This window comes from Rhyacophila brunnea, unplaced genomic scaffold (assembly GCF_057557595.1).
Source record: "Rhyacophila brunnea isolate RB1 unplaced genomic scaffold, BYU_Rbru_1.0 scaffold_13, whole genome shotgun sequence".
Lineage (NCBI taxonomy): Eukaryota > Metazoa > Arthropoda > Insecta > Trichoptera > Rhyacophilidae > Rhyacophila > Rhyacophila brunnea.
The window spans coordinates 30,209,001-30,222,287 of NW_028232785.1; the positions used below are offsets into that span (position 1 = coordinate 30,209,001).

Genomic DNA, 13,287 nt, shown 5'->3' on the forward strand with positions numbered 1-13,287 from the left:
TATTTGACATCTTACTAACATAATGGTTGTCTGGAAAAAATGACCAACTAAATTTCAGCCTAGAAACATACTATCTCGAATTTATCAAAATGACTATCTGCATTAAGACACATTTTTTGCCAAGCAAAATTGACTGTTAGACACATGGTCATTTCTTTTTGTAATCTTTTACAATAAAAAATGACCAAGTGACAGTTTTCCTTGTAGTAGTTATTCTGTAGTAGTGAAGTTAGTCATTTATTTCTTACGAAACGTTTGACGTAGGTATCAATTTTCTCTCAGTGTAAAGTGATATAATTCGTTCTTAAAATGATCTGTAGAAGTAAATTAATGGTGGAAATGTGTCAAAACCAATTCAGAGGTGAGTTGGAATCTATTTGTTTATCCATTGTATAAACATAAACATTTTCAGAGAAGCTCAATCCCAACGAAATAAAAATAAAAATAGTGATATCATATGCAGTGAATGAGTTAAGAACCAAATTTAATGCCGCCAATTTGACGCTTGCATTCTGACGGTGCTGCTTTAGCGAATCATGGCACCTTACGAAGGCTCAGAGCAACCGTATACTGAACTTAGAAAACAGATGTTTGCGACAGATACTGGGTGTGCAGTGGTATGACTTTATGAGCAACGAGGCGATAAAAGGTCGCACTAAGTAGCCTTTCATCACGCTGAGAGTGAAGAGGCAACGTTGGACCAGAATTTCAACCTGGCTTGCCCGTTCTTTAAGCCAACCGGATTCCGGTGTCATGGAAGGCCGCTAAATACTATCTATAAAGTATATACGACAGAGCTACGGGATGCTGGTTTGACCTGGAACAATGCAAGAAGACTGGCGAGTGACAGGGATTTTTGGAGGCGCCTGATGTCCATATGCTCTAACTGGGGCTGATATGGTCGAAGAAGATCTTAAATTACTTGCTGCCAAAATAATGAAAAATCGGTATAAGCGTGTCAGACCAGGACACATTCTCCATAAAATATTCTTATAACCACGACGTTCAAACCCTGTCAGTGTTTGGGCGAGGTCGGCCACCACTTGTTCCCCCATTAAAATACTTATTCAAAGAAGAACTCAATATAACCAGGCTAAAAAAGAGAGATTTTGTAAAGCTGTGTGATACTGGAGCAATTCCTCGTGATTATCATGGATGGTACAGTTAACTTGCTGAAAATAACACGCCAGACAGGGCACCAGAACCAAACATGGATTCTCAATCTGAAGCAGAGTATTTTTTTTACATTGATTTATTTTAATGTACTTATATTTTTGTGACTTTTGTACTTTTTCATGTAAAGCAACTGGGTATATTTTCCATAGAAAATTAAAAAATTGTATTCTATTTTCGCCATTCTATTCAGAATGCACTCAAAATAAAGTCAATTTAAAGAAAAATACCTATACTTCATTTTTGTTCTACCTGTATTCCAAGAATGAAAAGTGACTATCTGCAATTTTTCCATTAATTCATGGGTGGTAAAACTGACCAACTTCATTTTGTATTTTTAAAAGCTAGAACAAAAGTTATTTTTTCAAATATCATAATTTCATTTTGAAAGTAAATATCATATCTACACCCACAAAAATAATCAGAAATGTGAATGCAATATAAGGATTTTTAGATTGATTACAAATGTTAAAATGGCTCTCCTGAACAATTTACTATTTTGCACTTGGTCACTTTCTCTTGTATGACGACGATATATGCACTATGCGTTGGTTACATGTAAGTTGTACGTATGCAGGTTCATCGTGGGACACTTATTCGTGCGCCGCAGTACGCGAAACATGAGTTCATATAACATTTTATCAAATGACGAGTTCTTCGTTGAACATTTCACCGTGGAATACATTTGTACGTATCTTACAAAATGCGGCGATAGTTTGGAAATAGTACTGTTCCAATTAGATTAACCCTAACCTAACCTAGTAAAGACATCTCCACATGTTGTAGCATACGTACAAATATACTACACGGTGAAATGTTCAACGAAGAACTCGTCATTTGATTAAATTACACGTTAAAAAACTACACGAACTCATGTTTCACGTACTGCGGCACACGAATAAGTGTCCTGCGGTGAACTGTTTACGTACAAATTTTCGGATACGCCATGCGTTAGAGAAAGTAAGATAGAATTTCTACGGCTGAATTAAATACTTTTGGAAACATCGCCGGTAAATATGTATTTGACTGATTACATTCATTTAAAAACTGCGAGCACGTATTGCTGAAGTTTATCGTCTTTGTTTTAAGCCGCGTTGACACGGTCCAAGTACGATCCAAGTAGACTCGGATAGGACCAATTAGTATAAAGATGTCTTATCCAAGTGACAGCTTCATACTATTTATTCCTATCCAAGTGACAGCTCCATACTATTTATTCCTATCCAAGTTAACTTGGATGAGTGGCACGCGGTCCAAGTAGCTTGGATAGGAATAATTAGTATGAAGATGTCACATACGAGTGCACTTGGATGGCAGTCGGTCCAAGTGTACTTGGATCGAGTGCCATCCAAGTTAACTTGGAGATAGGAATAAATAGTATGAAGCTGTCACTTGGATGAGACATCTTCATACTAATTATTCCTATCCAAGTCTACTTGGATCGTACTTGGACCGTGTCAACGCGGCTTTAAATATAAAGTTATTGGTAATTATTTTTAGTTATTTTAGTAGAACATATTATTAACTATGTTGTCTTTAAATTTGGTAACCGTACTGAGAAAGGTATACAATGGTATAACGTTTTATAGTTAAGTTAACAATAATAAAATCGAGGCTATACTATGCGTTATACGCAGGAAACACGGCTTCATTTTTCCGAACAATAGGCGCTCTCTATATACCGTTACTCTGAAATGAATGACCTTCAGAGATGTATCAGTACACGTTGACTTGTTTGAATTCGCTCATGCAATAATATAATAAACATTACCACACATCAATGACATTATTAATGGATAACGCACTCAATACAGTAGCTAGCAAGTAAATTCACGCATAGCGACATTCGCACATGTATAGGTAGACGTCACGTAATTTCCATTATGCGATATCACTCATCGGGAATTTATAGCAATATCATCTTTATTGTAATGGCGTTAGAACAGTGTTTCTAGTGTCAATGTTCATTTGATCGAACCCGTTCGAACCAAGCATCGGGAATTTATAGCAATATCATCTTTATTGTAATGGCGTTAGAACAGATTATGCCATTCGGCAGACCCGACAAAAAAGTTAGTGTCATATTTTTTTCCAGATGCTTCGTCCATATTAATGTCATTGCCCCATATACATTAATGGTTAGGTTTTATATGCATACAAAATATCAGCCCACACTTCGTCTAAACGGCAATTGGATACTTATTTAAAATTTACCAGATTTTCCTACAACATGAGACTTTTTATGTTTCTTTAGTTTACTGGAAGTTATACATCTATACGAACAAACATTACACTCATATGGCTTTTCTCCTGTGTGACTTCTCTTGTGAATTTGAAGACCGCTCGACGTTGTACATTTATACGGACATATATCACATGAATACGGCCTCTCGCCAGTGTGCACCATTTTATGAACTTTGAGAATATTAGATGTGGTACATTTATAAAAACAAATATCGCATGTGTGAGGTTTTTCTCCAGTATGCGTCATTCGATGTGTTTTTAAGTGACTAAGTGTCGTGCATTTGTATGGACAAAACTCACATTGGTGAGGTTTTTCGCCTGTATGTGTCATTTTGTGTACTTTTAAAAGATTGTATGTCGTACACTTATAAGAACATGCGTCACACATATATGGTTTTTCACCGGTGTGTCTTCTTTGATGGATTTTTAAACTACGTGTTGTTGTGCATCTGTACGGACATACATCGCATTTAAATGGCTTTTCACCCGTATGAGACATCTTATGTAATTTGAGGAGATTTGACGTAATACATTTATAAGAGCATACATCGCACATATAAGGTTTCTCACGTGCGTGAGTCTTTTTGTGTAACTTAAAAAGATTTAGTGTATTGCATTTATACAAACAAATATTACATACAAACTCTTTCTCACTGTTATGTGCAATTTTATGTACTTTAAGAAGATTAGATGTAGCACACTTATAAACACATAAATCACACTTAAATCGATTTTCTCCACTATGTATCGTCTTATGTACTCTGAGTTTACTCGATGTAATACATTTGTATGAACATACATCACACATATATGGTTTTTCACCTGTGTGACGTCTTTTATGGATTTGAAGACTACTTGCCGTTGTACACTTATACACACAAACATCACACGAAAACGGTTTCTCACCTGTATGCGTCATTTTATGTACTTTAAGAAGATTAGATGTGATACATTTATAAGAACACACATCACATGTAAACGGTTTGTCATCACTATGTGTCAGTTTATGTGTTTTAAGATAACTGGAAGCTGTACATTTATAAGAACAAATGTCGCATTTGAATGGCTTTTCTCCGGTATGGGTCATATCATGCGTTTTTAATTTGCCCAGTGTCGTGCATGTATATGGGCAAACATCACAAGAAAACGGTTTCAAAACAGAATTAGATATTAAATGTTGTTTCAATTTACTTAAAGAAATTGATTCGAGATCACGTTTTGAAGATTTTACTCTTTTCTTTACAACTTTTTTAAATGTATGGATACTTTTATGAGCTTCAAGTTCACTTGGCGTTGTAAAATGGTAAGAACATGCAATACATGTGTAAAGTTTCTCATACAAATTATAAACTTTACTTTTTTCTTCCAGTGCAGGACTTTCATTAAATGATTTATCAGACATCTGCGGCTTTTCTTCGCAATGCGTCTTAATGTGTTCTTGAATAAGGTTATACGTCAAGAATTTATAAGCACATATATCACACGTATATGTTTTTTCATCGGAATGAGTCTTTTTATGTTCTTCAAGACTATCAGATGTAGTAAATTTATTATCACACACGTTACATATAAAAGTGTTATTATCGGCTTCAAATAAATCAATTTCTTTAAAAGGGCTCGATCTACTGCATTCATCAGAAGAATGTTCGTGTATAAATAGTAGTTTATCTTCTTCGTAAGTAATATTATGTTCTTTAAGATCAGTTGTATTGAATTTCATGTTTAAATTTGTAGAGATTATCACAGGTTCTTTTAAAGGAGTCGATATAGTACATTCCTTAGACGACACCACATTACAAACGTACGATTTTTCATCTAAATGCATCATTTTAATGTGTTCCTCCAGAAGACCAGATGTTAGGAATTTAAACGGGCAAAAGTTACAAGTAAGCATGTCTGTTTCAGATAAATTACGTACATCACCATTATTAGATTGAGTGTGATAATAAGAATTGTTACCAAAAAAGTTCACTTCTGATGGATGTGTCATTTTATGAATTTTAAGCAGTTTAAACGTTACACATTTATAAGAACAAATCTCACATATATACGGTTTTTCACCTGTGTGTGTTCTTTGATGTACTTTAAGCTTGCTAGACGTAATGAATTTACATGTGCAAACATCACAAGCGTAAGGTTTTTCACCTGTATGTTTTCTTTTATGAATCTGAAGTCCACTAGCTGTAGTACATTTATACGGACACACATCACATATATACGGTCTCTCTCCAGTATGTGTCATTTTATGTATTCTAAGAATATTGGATGTTGTGAATTTATTAAAACAAATGTCACACGTAAAAGGTTTTTCGCCAGTATGAGTCAATTTATGCACTTTGAGGAGATTGGATGTTCTACACTTGTACGGACATATGTCACACATATAAGGTTTTTCACCAGTATGTGACAATTTATGCAACTTAAGAAGACTAGATGTAGTGCATTTATAAAAACATATTTCGCATTTAAAAGGCTTTTCACCTGTATGTGTCATTGTATGTTTTTTTAGAAGATTTGACGTGGTGCATTTGTATGGACAATCCGTGCAAGTAAAAGGTTTTTCATCAGAATGATTTCTTTTATGAATTTTTAGACTACTTGATGTCGTACACTTATAAGAACACACATCGCACATGAAAGGTTTTTCTCCCGTATGTGATAATTTATGCACTTTGAGTAGATTAGTTGTTTTGCATCTGTATGGACATTCTTGGCACATATACGGTTTTTCACCTGTATGCGACATTTTATGTAATTTAAGTAAATTGGATGTTGTGCTTGTATATGAACATAAATCGCATACATATTCGTTTTGTCCGTTATGATTAATTTCGTGTTTTTTAAGAAGATTAGCCGTAGAACACGAATAAGGACATATAACACATGTAAATGTTTTTTCAGCCGAATGTCTCATTTTATGTACTCTCAATTTACTTGACGTAATACATTTATAAGAGCATATATCACACATGTACGGCTTATCACCAGTGTGTTTCCGTTTATGTATTTGAAGACTACTTGCCGTTGTACATTTGTAAGGACATACATCACAAGAAAATGGTTTTTCTCCAGTATGCGTCATTTTATGTACATTTAAAAGATAAGATGTAATACATCTATAAAAACAAACATCACACGCGTACGGTTTTTCATCTGTATGAGACATTTTGTGCAACTTCAGAAGATTAGATGTTGTACATTTGTAAAAACACACGTCACACACAAAAGGTTTTTCGCCAGTATGTGACATATCGTGAGTTTTTAACTTTCCAAGTGTAGTACATCTGTACGGGCAGACGTCGCAGTGAAATGGTTTTTCTCCCGTATGCGACATCTTATGTTTCTTCAAATTACCCATAACAGCGCATCTATAATCACATACATCGCATGCATACGGTTTTTCACCACTATGAACCATTTTATGTAGTTTAAGATAACTTGGTTTTATAGTCTCATAGCTACACACATCACATTTCAAACGAGTTACCATTTTTTTACTGGTAGTCTTTTTCACAATGTTACTAACATTCAAACGAGATTTATTTTTTATCTCACTATTATTATGTACAGCTCTGTGCTTGTCAAGCCTTTTACGGCAAGAGAACAACTCATTACATACATCACATATAAAATTGTTCGGAGAATACGATTTTTTTACTAAATTTAACCGAATTTCTTTGACAGAATTTCGCATTTGTATTTCCTGTTTGATTTTCAATGATTTGTCACTTTGCTTAAACACGTCTCCATCATTTATAGTTTTGACAGATGCTGTACGACTTTCTTCCATTTGACATTGTTTTTTTAATATTACTAAGTTGGCACTGCAGTCTGGAATTTGGATGTCATTCGTATTTTGAATTCCTGCTGATTTTACCCGGGTAGGAATCTAAAAAATATTAAAATATAACTATTAGAACAGATAATGTCTTAAGCGTAGGGTGTTCAACCAATGTGTGCTACCCGTGCTCACGTATGGCTGCGAGACGTGGACCCTCAACACGAGAGATGTCCAAAGGCTAAGAGTCACACAGCGAGGCATGGAGAGGTGCATGTTGGGCATCACGCGAAAGGACCGTAAGAGAAACGAATGGGTTAGGAAGCAGACAAGAGTACGCGATGTAATAGACGTTGCCAAACAGCTGAAATGGAGATGGGCGGGGCACATTGCTCGCCGAAAGGACGGCCGCTGGACAAATGCCGTCATCCAATGGTACCCAAGGGGTACGAAACGGCCACAGGGTCGCCCTAAAAGCCGCTGGATTGACGAACTGGTAAAGTTCGGCGGAAATACGTGGCAGCGAACGACACAGGACCGAGAGAGTTGGAGAAAGCTTGGGGAGGCCTTCATCCAGCAGTGGATTGACCCCGGCTGATGATGATGATTAGAACAGACAAGACAAACATAGACCCTCCAAACCACAGAACAAGTAATAAATAGAATTCTGATAGGCTATATACCAATACAGTAAATTTTTAAGCAGGGTTTTGAATATGTGAGTGTCCTACGAAAATGAACCACGCATTATAGACGTGCAATAGTATGTAATACACCAATATTAAATGAGTGTCAATGCATAAACCGAGAGCAGTTGTCAGTATTCGACGTGTGACGTATTCTTGACATCTCTTATTCTTCCTTACTCGAGATCGGATGCCTTCTTCTTCTCTTATCCGTAGGTATTTCAGTTCTCATTATTTCTGAGGTTTCTGCTTCAACTACACCCGGTCTTAATCGAGTGTATCACGAGGCCCTAAGTTTGATGGTGAAACATCACCAGTTTTTTACGCCTGCGAATGTTTCAGAGCAAATACCCAACTTAACTGAGGTCGCGACACAATTGAGTGTGCTTTGACTGAGTTTACACAAACTTTCGAATGGAAACTCCCCATGCTTTTCTCTCTCATGACACTTTTTATTAAATTACGTCAATCAGTAAACTCAGTCAAAGCTCGCATGAGGGCGTGGTGACCTTAGTCTTGGTTATCTCCTCCAGAGACATTACCAGGCGTAAACAACTCCTGATGCTTCACATCAAACGTAGGGCCCCGTGATACGCTCAATTAAGACCTAGTGTTCTGCGGGGCGGCTTCGTTTGGAGGAGTCATTGTTTGTGTTTTTACAATATATTATTCCCGATATTTTGTATGGAGTATTTTTTGTCGTAAATCGAAATAACTCACGGTTGCCCACAATGCTACACAGCCACTTCAAATAGAGTAGCTTGCGAGACATCGTTTAAAAGGTAATGATATGTCCACACATCAAAAAATTATCTGCCATATCAAATCCTTACGTTAATTGTGTTATGTGTAGGTAATACCTACTAGGTATGCAAAAGATTTTTTCAAATTATATATGTTACATTATAAAATAGTGTGCCTTATACGTTGCATAAAAGAAATAGTTTATTAAAAATTGCCAGTTACTTTCGTTGTAATTACATAGGACGCCTGTAAGTTAATAGGTAAAGTCATTGCCCACTGAAGAAGAAAGCCGAAACATTACACGACTGGTCCTACTTTTCGCCCCTCCCGTTGTCTATGGATGACTGTCATTGCATGTCATTGTCTATAGAGTGCTCATACTGACGCGTCTGTTGTGTTCACTTGTTGGAGTATTCTTTCAGATTGTTTTAACGTATCTTGGAGACCTTGGAGTTCATCTGATTTAGTGGGTCTGTGTTATTAATAATTGGAAGTGACGATCAAACTAAACTTCTTCTGTCTATAATATTGACAATATTCGTAATATATGGATACACTGCTAATAAAAATATGAGTATTAAAATGCTATTACAAATCGATATTTCCAGCTGCCTTAACACAGGGAATGGTTTGATTTGGATAGATGAGTTAAATTATAAATAATACACTAGCATTAACACACCTTCTACAAATGTAATGCATAGATCAATACCGTAAAACCCCTCTGCTTGCCAAATGTAACGTGCGATTTCCGATATTTATAATAAAACATCAATTATTTGAGTATGCAATGTCAGGCTATGTTTTTTGAACTACTTGTTCCTACACTTCCCCTGGCTTTAGGGTTGTCACAAAAAAACGATTTTCTTGAAATAAATGTGTTTTTTTTATTTTTATTGTTTTTAGACTAAAAACTATTCATCACTTTGAATCACCAGTTAACAATTTTTCTCATATTTCCTTTATTAAAAATTTACTATGTAAATCAACACATAAAAATGATACTATAATGCTTTGGGTTTTGGCATCCCTAGCGTAAATTGGTAGGTTGTATGAAACAGTCATTGAAGTGATTCCTATCTTCGCCAACGTAGATATTTCTTTAAAATATGTCAAATTGTCTCAAGCATAAGACCTGAATTTGCTTAAGGCTATTTTTTAATAGATTTCGTGAGTATCCATAGACAATATTTTTTTATTGGACCTACTAAAACACATTGGGCGAAGTTAGGGTATCGTGCCGTAACTTCGTCTATATAAAAAATAGTGATTTATTGTATTATTTAGTATGAAAAGGGTATTACTTCAATATAAATAAAATTAAACACTATCATTGTGCATTTCATAAGATCTATAAGACTTCATATTGGTGGATATTTTGGTGGCAAAACGACTTTCTGTTAAAAAACCGGGCGAAGTTAGGGGGCTACAAATGTTATGCATAGATCAATGCTACATATTTTTTGGAAATCGATATTACAACCGGTTTTTGTGTGAAGGACTAGTCTGACTTTGACAGCTGATGAATAACAGGAATGTATATTATTTATAAATAACACTGATAGTTAATATTATATTATTTGATGTGAGAATTTTTTATAATTCAATTTGAAACGAGAAAGGGCGAATCAATATGTCAAGCAATCTGGGATCTGATTTTGACAGCTGAAAAGTGGACCACTCGTTGCTTGTGCAAAAATATAATGCTTTATTAACCTAAAGATGGCGCTGAGTAAGTACATATCCGAGGTGTTTTCAAATGATGTATTTCATTATTATACGTGGTTTCTGAAGTCGTATACCTCCCCATAATTCTTTGATTCACCATATGAGTGAATTAAAATCTATCGCTTATATTTAGATTTTTATTATTACAATGTCAAATAAATCCTGATCAAAATTGTATGTGTATATCTCCAACTACAATGGATTTGGACTAACAGTTAATTAGGTATATCATTTCAAGCGATGATGATACATCGAGTGAGTCAACAACTACGTCTACCTCGGGAAACAAATGTCATTTGACGGTGGTATATACAGATATTCTACGAGATTGCTCGCAGAACCAAACTGACATTGAGCGCATTTGGGCGCATGAATACTATCTTCAAAAGTGACCTCCCATTGTATCTTAACCGTAACGTATTCAATCAATTTGTGCTACCAGTGCTCACGTATGCGTGTAAAATATGGACCCTTACGCTCCTTTCACATTATACGGTTTTGAACGTACGGTAAAAAATCGAACGGCGACATTCTTTGTGGCGTGAAGAACAGCGTGGCCCTTTCCACATTACACGGCGACGGTTAAAAACTAAAACAGCGTCTATTGCCGGACGGTCACCGATAACTCAATGGTGTACGTGACCGTCATATTAGACGGTTTTAAATCGTACAAACAACACAACACTCAACCACAAACTGAACTAGTGACGGAAAAAAACCGTGCATAAACCGTATACTGAGAAAAGAGCGTCAAGCTGTTACCGATTCGGATTTTTACCGTTCGACTTTTTTCCGTACGGTCAAAACCGTATAATGTAAAACATGGGAACCTTAACGCAAGAGAAATCGAAAAACTACGAGAAGCACAAATTGGAATAGAAAGGTACATGTTGGGCAAATGACCACAGAAGGAAACAACGGTTAAAGAAGCAGACACGAGTACGCGATGAGATAGAGGTTGACAAGCTAATTAAATGACACGGCGACCAGTTGACAACCGCTGAACAAATGTTATGACTATACAATGGTACCCAAGGGGCACAAAAACTCACTGGATAGACGAACTCTTAAAATTTTGTGTTGGCAGTCAACTAGGAACCGAGAACAGTGGGATGAGCTATAGGAAAGCCTTCATCCAAGAAATGAAATACTTTTTGTATAAGTACAAATTTCCGAAAAACTGTAAAGTCATGCGAAATCTCTGGAAGAAACAATTTCAATTTCTTGAAAAAAAAATGTGACATATTTCTCGTAAAGTGCTATTTTGACAATAGGTACATCATAATGTCAAATAAGATAGGGTAGCGACCTGATGAAAAGTTACATGCAAATTGTACGTATTAAATTTCACCGTAGCACAGTTCGCCGTGAGCTTTCTTATCGGAGATGTGACCGTGTACTATACAGTCATCTCTATGTTCATAGCCGAAATTCATGAATTCAAGAATAAAAACCTAACCTCACCTGACCTAACTTAACCTAACAAATAATTTAGTATATCGGCTATTTTTTAAATTCGTTTGCCGCTGGGTTCCTGTAAACCAACAAGAACCGTGTTTTATTTAGACATCAATTTTATCTCAGTAGGTACTATACAACCCAAAGAGGTTGGACGGTCTTTAATACATAATATACCTATATCGACCATTTCCTATTCTCATAAGATTATATAGGCCTCCACGGAGTGGATGTTTTTATTAACATATTTTGTTTTTACGAGAAATGGATGTCAGCCACTTGCTCAACCTATTAGGCCCATAGTCTAACTCCAAACACACATTGAAAAACAATTCTTTCTGTATTTGCCAGACCCAGGATTCAAGCTTGGGACCCACGACGTGATAGGCCAACTCTTAGCCGCGCAGCCACCATATTATATTTCCGATACAAGAACACGGTGAAGTGTGATTCGGCGAACTGCACACGTACAAAATTCCGGACACGACTATGAAACCGTACCTACCTATGTCTAGCAAATAATGTTCCAGTGTTAATCAAAGAAAATAGCCAAAAAACACATAAAATGACACAATAATACATCTAAGGCCATCCGCTCATGTGAGTACTCAAAAAAAAAGCCGAGACTGAAACTCCAGTATCTAGCTAATGTATTACCACACCAATTTGTATTACTCAATTCAATTTAAAACGAGAAAGGGTGAATCAATATGTCAAGCAATCTGGGATCTGATTATGACAGCTGAAAAAGGTGGGTTATCAGATTACTAGGTTTCAGTAGCGCCGTGTGCGAAGCATCAGTCACTGGCCAGTTTATGAGTTCCATCACCAACCAGTTCGTCAGATTTTAGTTTCTGCATGAGCGGATGGCCTAACTATTAAACGATTCACACTAGCACTTATGTCGATAGATCTAATGACGTTTTAAACGTCAGAGTTCTTTATATGGAGGCTTACCTTAAAAATACAACTGACATCATCGACTTTCTCTTCCTTCGTACATGTATGGCCCTCCGGACTGTTTGAACGTTTAATTGGAACTTCCAACCAAACCGTGTTGGGTGGTTTTTCTTCTAAAACATTTTTGTCATCGTCTGGTTCGCATTTTATATCCATTTTTACGTTTTTATTAGATAGTTTATCAGGGAAGATATTTACGTGGGCCTAGCTGTCAAATGTTTACGAGCATAGACAATTTAGAGAACATTCAGTGATACCATACTTTAAAAAGGCAGATAAATAATATACTTTTAAATCACAAAGAGGTTAGAATTAGTATATTATAATAAAGTACATATTATAATATTCTTCTTCTTCCATCCTATCACGTCCCACCATTGGGGCATAGGGCAAGCACAAGTTGGCGCCAATTTCCTCGGTCCATCGCCAACTCCTACGCCTCCCGCCATGTCAGACCTGCAGCACGTAGGTCGCTTTCGTAGCACCGCTGCAGGGTGAGGGAGGACCGGCCACGGC

The 13,287-nt window shown here is 36.2% G+C and overlaps 1 protein-coding gene across 1 annotated transcript; it reads right to left on the bottom strand.

Annotated features, from left to right (window-relative positions):
* Positions 1 to 4,268: 4,268 nt before the first annotated feature.
* Positions 4,269 to 12,932, bottom strand: LOC147077245 (uncharacterized). Its single transcript, XM_085941034.1, has 3 exons — positions 12,769 to 12,932; positions 4,984 to 7,306; positions 4,269 to 4,285 (listed from the first exon to the last, which is right to left on the bottom strand). The coding sequence occupies exons 1-3, from the start codon at positions 12,925 to 12,927 to the stop codon at positions 4,269 to 4,271; spliced, it is 2,499 nt and encodes an 832-aa protein (XP_085797160.1). The 5' UTR covers positions 12,928 to 12,932.
* Positions 12,933 to 13,287: the final 355 nt, after the last annotated feature.

Bases quoted from the DNA above. Each gene is read 5' to 3' on its own strand.
- LOC147077245 (XM_085941034.1), bottom strand. From the start codon at position 12,927: ATGGATATAAAATGCGAACCAGACGATGACAAAAATGTTTTAGAAGAA. The intron at 7,307-12,768 runs GTAAGCCTCCAT...AATATTTTTTAG, and splicing joins ATGTCAGTTGTATTTTTAAG to ATTCCTACCCGGGTAAAATC.